Raw genomic sequence first — 20344 nt, forward strand, 5'->3', positions numbered from 1 at the left:
TCCTTGTGAATTACATATCCTAGTACTTAACAGTCATTTTTCTCTGTGACTCCACTGGTTCATCTTAGCAACCAATGTTACCTAGTGATCCACAAAGTACTATTTATTTAGGGCTTCAAGGGAGGTGCACAAAAAACAAAGACAACATTCATGAAAATGTGCGAATATTTCCAGTCAAACTGATATACTTCAAATATTTAATATAATAATATCATTTTAGAATGGCAGAGCAGAAAGGGACCCTACAGATTATTGGGTGAATTACTTATCCTGGTACAGTGGTGCCTCTCTAGACAATGATAATCCATTCCACTGAAATCGCTGTTTAGCGAAATCATTGTCTAGCGAAAAACAAATCGTCATCTAGCAAAGGTGAGCAATTTAGTTGGTTTATGGGGCATATAGGATTCCAGAGTTGTGTCAAGATTCGCATTCTGGACCAAAGCGTTCAGAGTTCCTCAGGAAACATGGCCAGAGGGGAATTCTGGGAGATGTGGTCCTGTCAAGGAAATCCAGCAGGGCGTCGAACTCCCAACTCCTGATTCTTCAGCCGGAGGCCTTAAACCCCTGAGCTATGAAAAAAAAATTTATTCTACGTGTGTAGCAGTCCAGAAAGTTAAATGACTGACAGCTGCAGAAGTGGTGGAATAAGTGCGGGAGACGGATACAACATCCACAGGTCATGTCAGTGAATAGGTCACGAACCAAGGGGCTGAAATTTGGAGGAGGGGAACTTTCCCCCAGTGGGAAGCGAGCATTGGGAAAGGAAGCCTTCACCTTTACCTGTGAGAAAGGGAGACCTGCCTCCCTTTTATGATTTGCATCGGGGACATATGTCGGAGAAGGGAGGGTTGTGACGAAGGCCGGTGCGGGGTCTCAATCCAAACACAGGGGCTGAGAAGCAGGCGATATGCTTTCGCTCTGAGTCCAGGGAGGCTTGGCTGGGATCAGAGCTGTCACACATGATCGGTTCAAGCGCTAAAGCTGGGAAGCAACCCCATCTTTTGTTTCTCGCTTCAGGCGCCCCGTGGTCATCATGTCCCCCCTCTTTGGTCCATGGCTCCTGGGTCCAGCAGAGAGAGAGAGAGAGAGAGATTTGGCATTTCCTCTTCCCTACCATGATACATCTACCAGGGCAGGCTTTGTTCCACTGCGCAGCTGTGGCTTTTGTGGAGGGGGGAGAGAGAGAGAGAGAAGCGCATGCATTGAAGGAGGCGAGGGGAAGGATGATGCTCCATGCCTCCTCCTCACAGCCCCAGCTGCGTCGAGAGGAGAGGCTGGTGACAAGAGGAGAAAAGACCCACCAAGTTATTCTAGGGAGGAGCCCCGGAGGCTGATCATCCCTCCTTTTGCTAAAAATATTATAGATACATTTTAAAAAATTTTTAGAAAGAGTTCAGCTCTCTCCAGGATGGCTAGATCAAAGCTGAGGAAGTCGCCCTCGGACGGCAGTGCCCATCAGAAAAGCATCCCGCCACTGGCTACTACGGAGGATGTCCCCGGGGTCAGCCCCCTGTTGCCGGCCCGATGGATGGGATCCTTTGGGAGCGAGACGGGACACAGGTACCGCAGTGACCGCATGCTTGGGGAAGGCTCGGAGGACCCTCGGCCAGGGACCCAGCCCGCTGGCTCCAAAGTGTGCTGATGATAATAGGGTCTTCCTTTCTGTTCCAAATGGGCCTTTGAGCTCCTTAAGAGCCAGAGATCTGGGGGTTGGTGGCTTTGTTTGGGGGGAGGCAGCTTGGAAAATGACCAGGAAGGCTTCTCCAAATGTGGGCTCGCTCCTTGGGGTGCTCAGAAACCAACCCAAACCATCCCCGGGGGGTCCTTTCAGCATCTTCTGATGCACCATCTTTTGGGCGCCGGATGGGGAGAGGAGGAGGGGAGAGCTCCCCCCTTGGAAAAATGAATTATTCACGGCACCGAGCTCTCTCGGTGTGTATCTTTTGAGACACCTCTCTTGAAAAGGGAGAGAGGGAGGGGGGGAACAAAGGGAGCCACTGCAGCTGTCATATGTGTGCATGCTCACAAAGACGGAGGGAGGGTCCCCAGCTGGTTCTTGGAAATCAAGCAATGTGTGGCTTTGCACTTCCCTGAAAAAAAGCCCCCCCCCCCCCAGGATGCCAGCAATGCAGATCTCAAGATCTTCTGCCTCCCTCGGCTTCATTTCATCCTGTCTTGAACCCTTTCCCCGCCTGACGGCCTCTCTCCTCACCCTCCTCCACTCTCGTTGGCATGCGCTGTCTCTTTTTCTGCACATCCACGTTGAAAGATGTACTGCATATGGGCTGTTCGGTGTACGGCGTGCGCTCCCGTTTCTCCAGCTGAAGCTGGCCATGGGGAAGAGGCAGGAGGAGGGTCGTGATGGGCCCCTTTCCAGCAGGGGGGCGGTGGTTTCCCCTCAACGCTTCCTCCGAGGGGCTTGGAGCGTAAGGAGCGAACACAGATTTGACTGGGGTACCCATGCCCCAAACGGCCAATGCTGAAATTCCAGGCTTCCTTGATCAAAGAGCCATCTGGTTACTTGGTCCCTTTCTCTGACGGATGGAGGATGGTGTGTTTGGTATGGACAGGTGGTAGAAGGAGGATGGAGGGACACGATCCACCCACTTCCTTTCCCTTTGAAAGCCATGCGCTGCTTTGGTTTGAGACAAACAAATGGGGGTGGGGGGCCCTATAGGATGCTCTCTCTCATCTGTTGAAGTCAATCTGTTCCATAGTTTGCTGTTGATTTTGTTCATAACTGTGAGTAGCAAAATGTGTTTTATTCTTTCTCCTACAAATGTCTCAGAGTGAATTACCGAGACGGTTAGTGCCAGTTCATGAGAAAGGGGTGGACTAGTGGGGGAATTTGAAGCTATTCTCCTCAGTCCTTTAGCAGGGGAAGGTGATGGTCTTCTTTCTTCTGCCCCCCAAACCTTTTATGCCTTCACATCACTAGTGATGTCCAGAAGATGCATGGATGGAGAGTTTATGATACCTTCCGTGCTTTTCCAACTACTTCTGTCTCCACGTGTTTCTCTTGCCCTGGACCCCATCTGTCTGACTTGGTTCCACCTTCTTTGCTTGTTCACACACAGCATCCTTTGTGAAGCACACCCCTGATCCACTTTCAGGTGAGAGGGTCAGACCTGGAAGTGGATCAGCCCCCATCCTAAGATGCATCTTAGGCCAGTCAACCTTAGGCCAGTCAACCTCTCCTTGGTTCACTTCCTTCCAACCAGCTCTTCCTCGCTCCTCCCAGTTGCAAGGTCTCTGTGCTTTCTGGAAATAAATGGTCACCTAACTTCATTTCATGCAGGATCATGGATCTTGGTGTGTTTGCTCTTAAGCGTTGGGTTGGGTGCACGGAGAAATCACACTGGGAGATGTTATTTCTCTCTCTCCCATCGTACTAGACCAGGTGGAACGATTCACTGGATGCTAAATGATGGGAGATCCAAGACAGAGAGAAAGGTGGGATGCTTTACACAGAGCTGAATTTAAACAGTGGAACTCACAGCCACAAGATGCCAGGGCCCCCCATCCTGTGCATGTGCTTCATATCCAACCAATGGGTTGGATGTTGCATGAACCAAACAGCACACGAGTTAGTCTGAAACATCTGGAGAACACCTGCTCGGGAGATGTTTGGCATTAATGTTCCTGGGCTGGATGCCACTGCATCAGACTTCAGTCCTGCCAGTAGCTGGCATCCCATACATTTGGCTTGAGTGCCATTGAGCCAGAAGAATTTCCCAGAAATGTCTGGCATTCAACGTATAGGGCAGAACAAAGTGAGCAAGAGTACATACAGCATGCTCTTTTTAGTCTGTTGAAGTCATCCTGTTTGTTAGTTGATCGGTTCACAACTGTAAGTAATGAAACCTTTTCATTCTTTCTCCTACAAACATCTCGGAGTGCTTTATTGAGACATTACGTGCCAGTTCATGAGAAAGGGGTGGACTCTCGGAGGAACTTGAAGCTATTCTCCTTTGTGAGCCTTCGACTTCAACTGCATAATGAAAGGGAACTTTAGGCAGAAATGCAAAACTCTGCAAGAGCTGTAACAGAGAAACCATTCTAGGCCTACCTACTCAGGAGTAAACCCTACCGCAACCATTTTTCTTTTTCCGACAGCAGACAGCACTTCCGTTGAGTGCATCCTGCTTGAAATTTCAGGGTCCTCTTAGCTCTGATTGCAGAGGTGAGAGCCAAAAGATCTTTCAGGGCCCAGGTGAGAAACCTGGACCAGAGGTTTCGGATCTCTTGTGTGGATGTATCAGGAATAGAGGCAGATTTTGTTTTGGCCAGTTTTCTCAACAAAAGGAGTAGAATCAATTCAGGTTTTTAAATAAAAATAGATGAACATTTCCCCTTTTTTGGGGGGGAAAAAGTCAGGAATTATGGTGAATTCTTTAAAAATGTAAAATAATAGAATGGAAAGCACCCTATAACCATCATTTGCTTATCTTTCGCCATTCCTGTGCTCCATCTGAACTTTAAGATTGAAGACAGGACCTTCTCCGTGGTGGCTCCTCCATTCTTAGAATAAGCTCTGATTGGCTGAAGGCAGACAGTTGGGGGGGATGCAATAACAGAGTGACAACAAACCCACTCCAAACGGTGGTCTGAAGTTTAAAAGAGCTCTCTCCAAGGTGCTGAACCACCTCCTTGAATTGCAGAAATCAAAGTGACAAGTTATTGCAGAAGTAAACTGGAATAAACAGAGGGCTGGGGGCAAAATGGAATCAAGAACAGAGGTTTGGGCAGAAAATGGATAAAAGTGGACAGATTTCTCCCCGTGAGTACCCATTTATTAAAAAGAGTGTATAATTGCCAGCTATGTCATTGGGAATATCCATATGTCATTTGGAGCACAAAATGGGTAGTGGGAATATATATCTTAATGGTACCCTTTCTGAGTTGATTTTGTTTCTTAATTTTGCTTTTGTTTTCGTTATGCGCCGTCGAGTTGCTTCCGGCCCGTGGCAGCCCTATGAATGAGCCAATCTTGTGGCTTCCTTTAGGGACTTAGTCCATTTCACAATTGGACTTCCTCTTTTCCTTCTGCCTTCCACTTTTCCTAGCATGATGGCCTTTTCCAGAGAATCTTGTCTTCTTAGGATGAGCCCAAAATAGAAGAGCCTCAGTTTCAGCATTTTTAGCCTCCGGAGAGTGATCTGATCTAGGATACCCCTGATTCGTCTATCTAACAGTCCAGGGTATCTGCAAAGTTCTTCTCCAGCACCACATTTCAATATTGCTTTGCAGTATTAATTGAAACTTAGTGGAATAAGATCAAACCTTCATGGCCCCATTACCACTCTCAATTTACCACTCAAAAATTTGCCTGAAAAGGCAGGCAAATTTTGACAATAACAAAAACCCCCTGGAAGGGTTTGTGACTTGCACAGCAGAATGTATATATTTTTGCAAATGAACTTGACACTCTTCCAAGAAAGCATGAGATGCCAATGTTTATTCTTGTGGCCAGCAGAGCTAAAAGCCACTGGCATATTAAGAAGCATTACTCTTATGTCAGGAAATACTTCTGCAGGGGTGGCTGTATTTTTAACGAAGGGTGTATTAATGAGTATTACAGTAGTATGGGAAAGAGGGAGGGGATGATGATATTTCAGTAACTAAGGACCCTCTCAAGGGCACGATAGGTTGCCTTGCACACAATAAATTTGCTAAGATGGGCATCTGTTTGCCAAATGATGCCTGGGGATATACAGATGGAATTTGCAAGAAAACCTTGTGGCTTGGCGCGCAGGGCCCTTTTCTGGAATGTTTCCTTTAATCCAGAATGTTCCATTTCATTTCCATTGATTTTGGTTTTCCATTCTCCACCAACTGGTTTAGTGGATGAGCTTAAGAGACTTGGGGGTTTGGACATTAACAGGGCGACGGAGGTCTCGAGAGAAGACAGGAGGGCTGATGTGATCAGCTCCTTGAGAAGTGTTACATGACGCTCGCCTACAAGTTTGGTTTTAGACGCGAGGAACGTAGTGGACCACTCGGAGGTCCCACACAAGGAGATATTTGGTCATAAACAGCAATTTTGACAGCTCCGAATGGAGGTCATCCAGAAAGAGGAGTTCCCGCAGGTACCGATCTTTCTTTAAAATCTATTCCAAGCTACTTGATAATTGCATTAAGCCAAGCTGTCGCTCATATGTTAATATGTCGTGCCTCTTCCTCAGAGCTGCTTCTTTTTATTACTAGAATAGAAGCATTTACCATATTTTTCCATGTATAAGACTATACTTTTGTCTAAAATCCTTAAAAATTGAGGGTCGTCTTATAGACGGTAGTAAGTTGAGGAGAGAACAAAAACAAGTGGAGGGGAAAGCAGGGATCAAAGCGATCCTGTAGTGCTTTGATCCCTTTCCCCCACCCTTGCTAAACCCTACTTAGATTTCTTAATTTTGGATTAGAAAAGTGGGGGGCGTCTTATACATGGGGGAGTCTTATACATGGAAAAATATGGTAATTAAACTGAATACTGTTGCAGGCATAAACAGAATGTTATGTTCACTGACACAGTAGAAAATAACACTAGTCTCACTTCAGTAGAGCAATAAGTACACTCGTCCTGTCTTGAGCCCAGCCTATCACAATGTACTCTGCAAATGCTGCATAATATATTTATATCTATTGACCGACTGGATAGCTCAGTGGCTTCGGTCTCCGGCTTGGGTCTCGTTGAGAAGAAAAGTACAGTGGTGCCTCACTAGACAGTTACCCCGCATGACAGTTTATTCGCTAGACATTGACTTTTTGTGATCGCTATAGCGATTCGCAAAACTGATTCTTATGGGGGAATTTCGCTGGACAATATTTGGTCCCTGCTGCGCAAACCAATTTTCGCTAGACAACGATTTTGACAGCTTCCTCCGTGCTCACAAAATGGGTGTTTTCGGGACCTAAACTTCACAAGACAGCGATTTAAACAGCTGATTAGGGGTTCACAAAGCAGCTTTCCTATGGCCGATCTTCGCTAGACAACGACGATTCTTCCCCCTTGGAATGCATTAAACAGGTTTCAATGCATTCCAATGGGGAAATGCTTTTTGCTAGACGATGATTTCGCTAAACAGCAATTTCAGTGGAACGGATTATCATCATCTAGCGAGGCACCACTGTAGTAGAATCTCTGCCCTTCATCGAGGAAATGAGTTATATCTCCATTCCTGTAAGAGCTCTCAAGCATCACTCTCTGCCAAGTAAGCCTTTAGTCTCTCCCGATGTAAATTCCCCTGGAGGTTTGGGCCTAGGTTGGTCTTTGAACTGCTGACCCACACAGTTTCAAAGCTAATGCCGCTGCTGTTGCGAAATGGGCTCGTGGAAGGCAGCATGGTAATTCAGAATCAGATGAAGCTGCAAGTGAAGGCATTTAAATGGAGCCTATCCGTCAGAAAGGGACATGCAATACTAAGGCTGTCTGCAGAGCGAAAGGATCCATTAAAAACTCATCAGAGAAAGTATGGGACGACCAGGATGGAACGGAAGCGTAGTAATGACAAGGATTATTTTCTTGAGTTGGCCTTTAAGTGAGAATGCACGGTGCAGTGTAGGATCCGGAGAGTGGCTTCTACCGAAATCAGTAGGAAAAAAACGGATAGCTCTATGGGTTAGAAGTCAACGTAGAAAGATCTATGCAAGCTTTCAGGATTTCCTGATGTCTTCATCAGCCATCAAAAGCAGGTCTAGAGTGATGAAGGTCTGATCTTCAAATGATGGACCTTGCATATTGTTTTAAATGTTATGATCATGGAGGGTCTGCGCCCTTTCAGATCCGGGTTGATCGAGTGTCAGATTCCAGCCTGACCAGGTCGGCTGTGAGCCGGAATAGCAGCAACCCAGGGTGACGCGTGTCCGTGGTTATCTTGATTTTCCGTTTACCCAACGAAAAGTACTTGTAAATATAGCAGGAAGGCCAGGCTCTCTCCATGATTCACAGTAAATTAGAAACGTTTCTGGAGTCAACAGCACTTTAATAAGAGCAAAAGGTGTTGCTCATGTATCTGAAGGCTGAAAGAGAACAAAGGTAGAGACAGAAAAGATGGACAGAGAGTTTGAGGGTTAAATCCAGTTCAGTTCTTTTTACTGCAGGCTAACTGAAATAAATAGGACTCATTAGTCACCATATCTCTAAGACCCATTGATTTCAATGGGTCCACTTCTAGTGGGTCTCACCTTAGATTTCCTTCCTTCCTTCCATAATCAGATCCTTCCTTCCTTCCTTCCTTCCTTCCTTCCTTCCTTCCTTCCTTCCTTCCTTCCTTCCTTCCTTCCTTCCTTCCTTCCTTCCTTCCTTCCTTCCTTCCTTCCTTCCTTCCTTCCTTCCTTCCTTCCTTCCTTCCTTCCTTCCTTCCTTCCTTCCTTCCTTCCTTCCTTCCTTCCTTCCTTCCTTCCTTCCTTCCTTCCTTCCTTCCTTCCTTCCTTCCTTCCTTCCTTCCTTCCTTCCTTCCTTCCTTCCTTCCTTCCTTCCTTCCTTCCTGGAAGAGGGTCACCACCTTTATTTTTCTGTGGGCTCCTCCTCATGCCAACAAACTGCCAGAGAGAGCTGAAATTATGCTAGGCACAGCGTTGTTGTTTAGTCATCGAGTCGCGTCCGACTCTTCGTGACCCCATGGACCAGAGCACGACAGCCCCTCCTGTCTTCCACTCCCTCCCGGAGTTTGGTCAAAAGGCACAGCTTTAACTACTGAATTTGGCAGATCCAGATGGAGGAGACTTTTGTGTGGTTCATTCTTTGATAGAACCCCCCAGAGATATGCAAACATCTTCACAAGTCAGATGGAAGGAAACTGAAATATGTTCTTTATTTATTTACCGAACTTGGTACCTCCACCTCTGTTATAGAAACATGCGCCAGCAAGTATGCGTAAGATCCTATCGTACCTTGTTATAATATATCCCATCTATTAGTGGTGTAGTTTCCCACACTTTTCTCCCTGAAATCCAGGAAAGGAGGGCCATGCTTTGAATCCAAAATCCCACAGAGACCCCTTCAATTAAGTCCATTGCTGATTTCATGAGAAGGAAGACCCATGGATTTCAACAGCGATTACTCCGAGGTTAAGGGCTATGTCTGACAGGATTGCACCCTTACTCCCAGTTCGATCTCAGTGTATTTGAAGTGTATTGCACAGTGATAGGTGAGGACGGGCTGATAGCCAGGGCTGTAGAGAGGAACAACGCCATGTTTAAAAAAGATCATATGGCAATAAATAACATAATGTAAAAGAAATATTAAAGAAAGGAAAGAGAAGCCTGTGTTTGTGGCCATTGCCTTTTGGAAAAAAAGAGGAAGTGACTCTGATTTATCTTGCACAGTTCTCTGTTCGCAATACACTTGCAAAAACTGTTATTTTCAGATTTGGTGGGAAATCCTTTTTCCTTTAAGGAAAAAAAACCCCTAAAACAGAGACAGTTTTTAGAAGTTCGGGTTGGTTCAGATAATAGATCGTTCTTTGCGGATGGCTCTTAGCGTCCCGATTACAGCTGCTCATTTCTGTTAGTAATAGAATCGGGAGTAAAAGTAATGCTTTGCTACCCATGCGTCTGTTTGCCAAAGAGATTGTGCTCAGATTCTGCCCTCAGGGTCTGGTATCCATTTAATGCTTTGATAAACACAACACAACCACACAGAGATTTATCATTGTGTGTAATAGCTAGGGACTGACCTTTTTCATTTTTTTAAAAAACACATTTCCTGGAAAGCCACCAGGTCATTTTAATCATCTCAGAACCACCAGTAGCAATAGTAGAAGAAGAACATGTTATAGTAACAAGGAAGACAATGCAGATACAGTGTGACCAGAATCCTGTTGCGTAAATTGATCATGCCTCTCCCAGGAAGAGACTGACACTAATTAGAGACCTCCTCCTTCGATTCTGGGGTTCACACGACTCAAACGAAATCGGTTTTCATTGTGCGCGACTCGTGAAAACCCTCAGAGGTACTCTAATGATTGGGAATCTCCAACTACTGGCAACAGCCTCATCCCTTGGGAAGGCTTTGAGGTATAGCTAGGCCCAGCTCTGCCTAAGCTTCCTGTTCCTGCCCCAGTGCCAGCTGGGAACTTTTTTTTTCTGGACAGGAAGCTAGGCCTAGCTAAGCCTCAAAGCTTCACAATTTAAGCCTTTCCCCCCCAGGCGAGCCAAATTTAGGTGTCTGTAAAGTGCGTGTTGCTCAGGTAGCTCCCAGAAGGGGGAATTATGGGATGGATAATCCAAAGAATTTTTAAATAAAAAATCCCATCCTTTGTGCAAACTCATCACTACGACTTTATTGCCATCCTGTTTCTTTTTGTCAACAAAATGCCCCACAATCTTAGCCGTGCTTCTTCCTGCTTGGCATTATGCAGGGTGGAGAGACCCGGGCATTCTGCCAGTCTCCAAATGGAATCTTAGCTGGGAAACAAGGAGAGGGAGAAGTAATTGGATGTTTTGCTTCTCTACTCCTCTTTCCCTTATTCTTCCTTTCTTGCCGTCACAGAGGCACTGTGCAATGTGGTCCCTTTTCCCCCAAATTATTTGACACTCCATTTTTTTTCTCCCACCCTCTGAAACTTGCATAATCGCTCTGGATCTGTCAGTAGCTTTTTAAATCTTCATTCAGCTCCTTGCGCTGGGAGGGAATCCCCTGTGGCTGATGCAGGGCCTGAATTACGTTTTGAGAACTGGACACGGTGCGGTTTGAATGCTCGGTGGAGAGGAAAACTTAGCAACGATGTGGCTTGCTTAGATCTCTTAGTCAACTGTGTCACCACTTTAGAAGCCCCAGCGAATTGGGGCTGAGTCCCAAGATGGCCCTTTGCCATGGATCCCAACCTTGGGTCCCCAGATGTTCTTGGACTACAACTCCCAGAAATCCTGGCCGGCACAGCTCGAGTTGAAGGCTTCTGGGAGTTGTAGTCCGAGAACATCTGGAGACCCAAGTTTGGGAGCCCCTGCTGAACCGGTTACATCTTTTCCCATTTAGCACAAAGATGGAAACCAGTTTAGCTTTTGCTCCACAAACGGTCACAGAATTGGTCATGCACCTGATCACACCGTTGGCCGCACAATTCATGTATCTGTGGTTCTGTCTTCCCCACTGGCTTTCCTCGGGGGGAAATCAGGAAAACGCAGCGCCTTGTGGCTGAAATCCAGACTGGGTGATTTTTGTTGACAGTCATTCAGCCTAAGGAAAGAGAGTGTGGGGTTGTGGGAGAGTGTCGAACGAGGACCCAGGACACTTGGGTTCAAATTTTGGAAAATCGTGGAAAACCTGGAAGCTTGCACCCTTTGGTGGAGCCTAATAGAGACAATGCCTGCTTGCAGAATTTGGATTTTGCTTTGTTCTTAGGGACCAACGCAACAACTTCCCAGTGGATCCGAATCCGCTCTGGGTTTCAGTCCGAACTTTGCAGGAACTACCCAAAGTCCTGGGTCTATTTGGATGTGTATGTGTGATTCAGGACTTCGGAGAGCTCCTGTGGTATTTGGAACAAGACTTGAGGCAGATTCAGCCGTGCAACCAGAGGCTACGGCTTCCCATTCAAGGGCCACCAGTGACACCATGAGGATGGGGCAATAAGAGAAGGTTGGCCAAGGAGAAGGTTCGTGGCTGTCCAATGAATGAGGGAGGAGGAGAGGGGGGGGTGGACTCCAGGAGGATTGGATTTGGTTCCCGGTCTTGGGCTTCTCCATTAAAACAACACGAGAGAAGGACCAGAAACCCAAGATCAGAATGAGCTTTGTAGGAAGCTAGCCCTTGGCAAGGGGCCAAGGATCCTTTCTCCGATCTACCAGAATCAGCCGCTGTTCCGGGATGTCCTCTCATCTGAAAAAAAAAAAAAGCCAGTCTTCATGGAACGCTGAATATACACTCTCAGAAATATGCAGTACCTCTGTTTAACAATTTGGAAAACAACATTGGCTATGATTGTTTGGTCTATGTGTTTTTGTTTTTTTTGAGATGTCCATTATTTACTTCTTACCATGAACACCATCGATTCTTGTCCTCTCTCTTTCCTTCATCTTCACCCTTCCTTCACTTCCTCTGCCCTTTACGGAAGATTTAAGCGCTGTCATCTCCAACCTGCTTCCTCTCTGATGTAATTCCCAGGGCATTGGTGGTCTTAGTCTAGACCTTGGGTCTCCAAAGATGTTCTTGGACTTCGACTCCCAGAAGCCTTTGCCACCCACTGGGCTGGCCAGGATTTCTAGGAACTGTAGTCCAAGAACATCTGGGGACCCAAGGTTAGAACAACTGGCCTAACCCAACACATTTGGAGGGTTACGAAGGTCTGTTCAGAATGGAGAACACAAGAAATTCGGTGTAACAAATTAAGATGTTCTCCTACATACATTTTTTTTAAAATGATGCAGTCATTTGCAGCAGTGATCCCCAACCTTGGGCCTCCAGATGTTCTTGGACTTCAACTCCCAGAAATCCTGGCCAGCAGAGGTGGTGGTGAAGGCTTCTGGGAGTTATAATCCAAGAACATCTGGAGGCCCAAGGTTGAGGACCACTGATTTACAGAGCATCCACATTTACTCAAAAATCCCAGTGGATTCAATAAGCCTTAATCCTTGCTGATTGTATGAAGGATCGCCGTGTGAACTCAATGGGACTAAAGTATGGGTAGGTGGCTGCGTATGGTATTATCCTATTGATGTTTCGTAAAGCATATTGAGACAGTTCTGTTGCCCGTGCAGCTGAATTAGGATCAAAAACGATGAAACACGGCCATGCCTAGAGTCAACCCCATTGAAATCAATGGGACTTGAGTCAACCCGCTGAGGTCCCATTGATGTCATTTCTACAAATCGTAAAAATTGGGTTCAACTTGAAAGGGGTTCCCAGGGTGTTCGTGGGTGCTTTGAAGAAAACTCTCTTCCACAGCTAGAAAAAGTTACTTTTTAATTGCATCAGAATACAGTGGTGGCTTGCAAGACAATGTTAATTTGTTCCGTGAAAATCGCTGTTAAGCGAAAACATTGTCTTGCGAAACCCGTTTTCTCACTGAAATGCATTGAAAACCTGATAATCCATTCCAATGGGAACGGATTGTCATCGTAAAGCAAAATTTGCCATAGGAAACATCATTAAGGGAAATGTGGTTCCCAGGCGAAGACAGCCATCTAACGAAATAAAGACCATTAAAAGACTCGTATAGCGAAGCAAGACCAAGCTGTCAAAAACATTGTAAAGCGAAAAACAGGGACCTAAAATTTAACCGTCTTGCGAGACAAGGTTCCTAACATCGTAAAGTGAAAATCGCCCATAGAAAACATAGTGAAACGAAGCGCAAGATTGCTCTGAAAACCTCATCGTAAAGCAAATTTGTCATCATGCGAAGCAATCGTCTTGCGAGGCACCACTGTATCCCAATCCGCACAGCTAATGGCACGGCTTATTCACAGCGCTAAACCTGCTTCAGGGATAGGTTTTGCTCCAGTAAAGTTCAGGATACAACATGCAGCAAATTTACCGCCCTGGTGACATCGTAGCATCATCCTCCACCTTCTCCGAGAGTAACTTTTATGCTCCCCACCCTTGTTTGGTCTTAGCAGTGCAGTCTGTGAGGCTTTTCAATGTTCTGTTCTTCTGTGTTTGACTTGATAATGCTCCTTATACCCTGTGTCTTTAGGCCACATGTGGAGGATTTCAGCATGGATTCTTCCTTGTCACAGTAAGTTCACTTCACTCCGCACGCGCATCAAGATTGCCTTGGTGGTCCATTTCTGGACCATTTCTCTTTCGATGTATTTCAAGAGGTCACGGGGGCTTCTTTATCAACGAAAAGGTTGAAGCGTTTGATGCGTTTTCTGTTCCGGGGGTGAGGAGGGAGGTTTGGAAATGATCCGCTGTCGAAGAAAGTCTGCTGTGAAGCCAGAATGATATTGTCGCTTAATGGATTTGACGAGTGAGGAACAAGACCGGAAAAAGGGAGGACAGCTTTCGTGCAACTTAATACACACCGGGAGAGGGCATGAATTGCAGTAAAGGACACTATTTACATGCAAAACCCATCGCCGATGTATTTTCCTCCTCTCGTGGCTTGTTTACCCTTTGATTGTAATTAATGAGCTCCGTCTCCGATGCGTACAGCGAAGCACAAGTACAACTCATTTGCGAGACTTTTTTTTTAAACACCGCAGTTAGGAAGGATAACAGTGTTCCATCTTCCGAATAAGTCAAGATCAAAATAAAAGCATTGAATCAAATCCGGGCTCCCGGGAATGGCTCTTGAGCTCTCTCTCCTGCTGCTAAGACAGCATTTTCTTTTCGGTGATGTTCAATGCCAACAAAAAATGCATATATCATGGTCTGGGAGATGGAGGGGGGGCAGGAAATGGGGCTCAGTTCCTGATCTGGTTCGGTTCCACTTATGAGGTTCCAAAAGCATTTGATCTCAAGGTATGGATTTCTAAAATACTAGAATGTTAAATACGTCCACGTATGTATTTGTGTGGGGGAACTGCACCACCAGGGTTAGAAAGCGTGATGATAACGCTCGGTTTTGCATGTTTGTTTAAGAGGTGCAGTTTGGGTAACTTCCCGCAGATGGGAAATTTTTGGACGTCTTTCGGCGTGAATGTCTACCTGTCTGTTCACTGGTGGGCTCACGAGGAGATGTTGCATGGTTCTCAAGATGCGTAAGATTCAGGGGATGACGCCCCAACCCCTTGTCCTCTTTGGGGTGCAGAGGACTGACAGAATATGAGGTTCAGGCTGCTTCCTCAGGGGAGGACAACCAGTGTCATACACAGGCTTCCTTCATCATCATCATCATCATCATCATCATCATCATCATCATCATCATCATCATCATCATCATCATCTTGCTTGCAGCAACAATGCATTGCGACTCTAATTCTGCACTTGTTTCTTTATTCCCTGGCAGGGTTCAGGTGGAGTTTTATGTGAATGAAAACACATTTAAGGAACGGCTCAAGCTTTTTTTCATCAAAAACCAAAGATCAAGTAAGTGTTTGCACTGGCAAGTGTCACACAGGCTGGTCCTTCCTTCCTTCCTTCCTTCCTTCCTTCCTTCCTTCCTTCCTTCCTTCCTTCCTTCCTTCCTTCCTTCCTTCCTTCCTTCCTTCCTTCCTTCCTTCCTAACTAACTAACTAACTAACTAACTAACTAACTAACTAACTAACTAACTAACTAACTAACTAACTAACTAACTAACTAACTAACTAACTATTTTGCATGTGACAGGAAAGTGTATAAATAATTTTGGTGTGGGTGTTATACTATGTCCATACCTGGTTTAGAGAACCAGAGAATGGACTCTGATAAACAATTGGTTTATTCATGGATCTGCTTTAGCGATGATGAGCAATAGGGTTCTGAATCATATTTCCCAGTAACACTCAAAGCCAGCTTTAATCAAAATTAGTAAACGAAGGTTGCTGAGGAATCAAAAGTAGACGAGACTGCTAAATGCTGTATTCATAAGTCTGCTCAGTTTCTATTGTTGGTCCTTGCTTCACCACGGTCAAGCACAAATTGACCACGCCAACCCGCTTATTTAATGTTTTTCTTGTTGCTCACAGCCAATGGAAATCATCGTTTTCACATGCTTCTTTGGCTTATGAATCTAAGCAATCAATGCTTCTTGCTAAAATAGCCTTTTTCACACTGGATGAAAGGGAGGTTTTTCTTTCCAGCCGCACTGGCATAGCGCTGCACCGCCATCTACTGTTTGTTAGCATCCTACGTCTAGAGCAGCATGACTGCATTTCTCCTGCGGACTTTCTAGTTGTTAAATAAACTGAAAGATCTGCTTCGTTTTTTCTTTTTTACAGTTGCCATTTCATTCCGAATTAACGAGAAGTCACCTTGAAGACCCTGATTCCATATTGCTTGCAGCCTTTCTGATCCCAGATTTTGAGCTATTTAGGATCTTTAATGTGCCACCTTGGAAGTAGATTATCTAGACCAGTGGCTCCCAACCTTGGGTCTCCAGATGTTCTTGGACGAAAACTCCCGGAAGCCTTCGCCCCTAGCTGCGCTGGCCAGAATTTCTGGGAGTTGTAGTCCAAGAACATCTGGGGACCCAAGGTTGGGAACCACTGCTCTAGAGCACAGTCCCTCAGCACCAGTGAAAAACATTTAATTAAGATGGAATTCATTGGTTCAGGTTGCCTACGTCCTGATGCAGTTGATGGCTGTTGTATCTTCTGACTATGGAATAAACAGTATGAATTCAGTGGAATGGAAAACAAGCAAATACAACGTTGAGAATTCTCCAGAAACATACATTTCCCACATTCCATGTTTTTCAACTGAAAAGAGAACTTTGAACCTTTTAAATCCAAGGGTTTTTTACAAGATTTATATGTGCTTTTGGAGGAGCAAAATACAGTGGACCCTCTACTTACGGAATTAATCCGTATTGGAACGGTGGCTGCAGGTCGAAAAGTCTGTAGGTCGAGTCTCCATTGACCTACAATGCATTGAAAACTGATTAATCCCGTAACTGGCCGTTTTTGTTCAATTTTTGTTCCATTTTGGGTTTTTTTTCCTAGTCTGTAGGTCGATTCTCTGGCTGCAAGTTGAACCTAAACTCTGCGGCCAGAGAAGTCTGTAACGCGAAAAGTCTGTAAGTCGAGCCATCTGTAAGTTGAGGGTCCACTGTAACAGTGACACTATCAGTTCTTTTGTTCATTTTTATTTATTCTTTTACTTATGGAAAACATAATTTGCCCTATGCCAACAGGAGTGTATAGATCATGCTGGAAGATGATCCAGTATCCTTACCCCTAATATTGTTGGGATGCATTATTAGGTGTTTTAAAAGTATTTCCAGCATACATATGGAACCAGAGTTGATGGTGGGTCTGAGTGGCTGCTGTAGCTTATAACAAGTAGCTTCCCGTTCTTATCTCTTTAGAGCTTGTCCTGTTGAAGATTCCTCCTTAAAACCAGTCATACCGTACTGAACCTTTAAGACATGCCATGTTGTCCTCGTTATGCGTCACTTACGGTGACCTTGATGGGACTATGTGAGATGCTGGAAGAATGGGTTGCCATTTCTATCTCTCATTAATTTTCCATGGTTGAACAAGGATTTGAACTCAGTTCTTCTGAGCCCAAGTTTATCCCCGACACCACATTGATTCTCCCAAGTCCTGAATCCCTGATTATTATCACACGATCTCTGATGATCTTTGCACTGAATCATCCATAAGAGGTCCTCTCTCTGGCTCGTGCTACTGGGAATAGGAAAGGTGGGAAATTATTTTTTCTTCCTTCATGGTGTCTTCTGGTAGATGAAGGAGGGATCCAGAAGCCTGTTGGATCCTTCAATGCATGGGAGAATCATCGCTTAACACAATCCACACAGATAAAACTTTCCCCAGGATTTGCTGTATGAAGCCACACTAATTTCAGTGCAGGCTGTGTTATCTCAAGAAAACCACAATCAGTTCTTCAACCTTGTTCTCATCCTAGTAGGGCTCTAATTAATGAGAGTGGCGCTGATCCTTTAAGACAGCACATGAGCAAAGCACTAATGAAGGTTAAAGCCTGCGTGCAAGCTTTAGATATGGGTGGAAAAGTAAGTTCATAGACAAAGGAGATACTCAAACAAGCTCCTTGCCAGGTGGTCCACCATCCAACAGCTTGCTTTCCTCTTGACTTAACATCAGGGCAGTTGGTTCAGTGAGTTTACTTCAGCTAGGACGAGCAATGAAATCTAGTTGACTGCTTCTAACAAAGCGCTTTGATGAATGTTGCTCCATCTGGCTTGTTCCAGGTCTGAGGATACGTCTCTTCAACTTCTCCCTCAAGCTCCTTACTTGCCTGCTTTATATTGTCCGTGTTCTACTCGACGACCCGGGACGGATAGGATGGTGAGATATGGTGTATTTGTTACAAGGGAGGCGGAGGGTGTGTGTGCGCTGTGCTCAGATGTTGTCTGATGGCACCTTCCAGCAGCCCATGTCAAAAGATGCTAGGAGATTTGGTCTGACCGCCTCTGGATGGTCCCATGTTCTTCGTCCCTGCGCTAAAGGTGTGTGTTGATGCATCATATGTACAAGTTGGTTTGGGACCTATAGCAAACCATCTACATAAGAGAAAATTCCATGGAATGCCACAACACCAGAACTGATCCATGCTACTGGGAGTGCACCGTAGATGATGACAGAGGCACAGTGGGAGAATCAAACTCCTAACCTCTGGTTCTGCAGGCAGATACCTAAACCACTGAGCTATCCAGTAGATGTGAACTGGCTCCTTTTGTAAACTTGTCCACCCCATCCTCATGACTTCTAGAGATGTTGGACTACAGTTTCCATCATCCACAGCTCTCCGAGTAGAACGCTCCCCTGGATTGCGCTGAAATGGATAGACCGACACTGAAAATCAAAGGAAAGGAAGATGCAGAATATGATCAAACATGGGACTTGTTTTAGCAATGATTAGAAGCACGTTGTATAAGTTAAGAGTTTAATAGGTATTGCAGTTGTATTAACAAATGATTATAAGCTGAACCCACGTGACACGGTGTTAAATAAGCATGGATGGATTTTATAAATAATAATAAAAAGAAAATAATCAACAAGTAGAACATTGTACCTGGTGAGGGTGGAAATTACCATTTAATGCGGAGAGCTAGCCCAAACATCTTGACACTTGAGGTGAAGGAGTGGATAGCTTCCTTCTGAGCAGATGCAGGCAGGATTGCACCCTCCCTCTTGGCCAACCCAACAATTTCATTGAAGGTCATATGAACCTGACAAAATTGGTGTCTCTTGTTCTTCATTGTTCCAAGGCTATTGCCTCCTGCTTCTGGTGGAAGGGAAACAAGAAAGAGCAATGGCCATTTATGACAAATGTGTAAGCCTTTCTAAATAAACACTTTTTAAAGTGTTTATTGGTGCACAGGAGGACAGTAAATGTACCCTTAACATCCCTCCAGAATAATCACTACCAAGTCTATTAGGAATATGTTGCAGAAAGAGTTAAACATGTTTCCTGTTGTTACAACTGCTGTTGTGCAGTGAGTCCAACTAGATCTTTTATGAGATTAAAGGCTCTATTAAGCCTCTTTAAATACCCTTAAAATGGAAAGTGTCGCTGTTTATGGAGGCTGTTTCTTTGCTGCCTGCCAGGCTTAATCGGAGTCAACGAGACATCTGAAATATTGATTGCATTCTATAGCTTCATTGAGACACGACTTTCACCCTAAAATGCCTTGTCTTTTCATTTCTGTTCAGCTGGGAATGTGAGAAACGCAATTACTCAACCTTTAACCAGTCGTCAACAGAAATCAACTGGTGAGTGAATGTCAGCCTTTATGAAAATATACCCATCACTTTGTGGGTCAGTTCATATGACTTGTAAAATCAAGAATCAGGCTGTTACATGAGGTGGGCAGAGTGGAGTTTTATTTTGGAAATCTCCCCCCTCCAAAAAAAAAAAAAAAACTTTAGAAAATTACATCCCTTTGCAAGCGGGGAAAAATCCACCCCCATTTCTCTTGCTTGGTGTTGACTGGGACGTGCATTCAAACTTCCTTTTGGAAAGCCACTTTTCCTTGGAGAAAACTCCTTTGAGCTTCTCTTTATAAATTTTTAAAGAAATATTTAAAATGTATTGAAGAGCTCTGCATCTCTGCTCGAGATTCTTTTCTGGAGCCTCCGTTTGTTTTTAAGTTCTACCTAGAAGGTTCTCCCTAGAAATCAACTGAAATTGGGAAGCACAACAGGGCTAAACTCTGCCACCCGGAACAAACCAATACTAAAAAATAACCATTTTTTTCAGCAGGCACAAAAACATATGGGAAATCACAGTTAGTCACTGGACTATGTTCTATAGGGGATCAGTATTCATACTGAGCTGTACTTTCTTTCACCCATGCCTTCCTATGCCTACCTCCTCCCAAAGCTTGGAAACTTAATTCCCAAATGAAGATCTTTCAGTTTCTTCTCCCAATCTGTTTTACAGGGCTCCGATCATCTGGGTAGACCGAAATAAGCCATTATGGGCAATACAAGTAAGTGAGTCAAAGCCATGAACCCACAAATGATTCCAGCCCCAGATTTCAAAAGGGCATTGTTTAAAAATAACCAAAAACATAGGAGATATTGCCGCGCACAGCACCTATTGGCTGGAACCCGTGACATCCCTAGTCCATTTCTTTTTTCCCCCCTTGTTTTTTAAAATCACTTTCTGGGGGGTGGAAATAATAAGAGAGGGCAGATCCACGTGAAGCTGATGGATCTAACTTCTGAAATTAAAAAAAATAGTAGTGTCTACCTAAAGCGGGCGGGAAGGACGAGGCGATGATGGGTGACTGAACTGGACTTTTGTACATAATCCAGTACATCTGTCAAATGAACT

General features: G+C 44.9%; 1 protein-coding gene across 3 annotated transcripts in view; it reads left to right on the top strand.

Annotated features, from left to right (window-relative positions):
• The window catches only part of KCNT1 (potassium sodium-activated channel subfamily T member 1), a 78443-nt gene that overhangs the window by 24036 nt on the left and 34063 nt on the right, over window positions 1–20344 (top strand). For 2 of the 3 annotated variants that reach the window (XM_020809192.3, XM_020809195.3), the window contains exons 1-6: window positions 935–1563; window positions 13635–13676; window positions 14892–14971; window positions 17754–17850; window positions 19219–19278; window positions 19949–19997. In XM_020809192.3, the coding sequence (XP_020664851.3) occupies window positions 1412–1563; window positions 13635–13676; window positions 14892–14971; window positions 17754–17850; window positions 19219–19278; window positions 19949–19997 (480 nt within the window). In that variant the 5' untranslated portion in view covers window positions 935–1411. Of the gene's footprint in view, window positions 1–934; window positions 1564–13634; window positions 13677–14891; window positions 14972–17753; window positions 17851–19218; window positions 19279–19948; window positions 19998–20344 lie in introns of those variants that run through there. The other variant, XM_078382621.1, reaches the window with a different exon arrangement.

This window comes from Pogona vitticeps, chromosome ZW-PAR, assembly GCF_051106095.1.
Source record: "Pogona vitticeps strain Pit_001003342236 chromosome ZW-PAR, PviZW2.1, whole genome shotgun sequence".
NCBI lineage: Eukaryota > Metazoa > Chordata > Lepidosauria > Squamata > Agamidae > Pogona > Pogona vitticeps.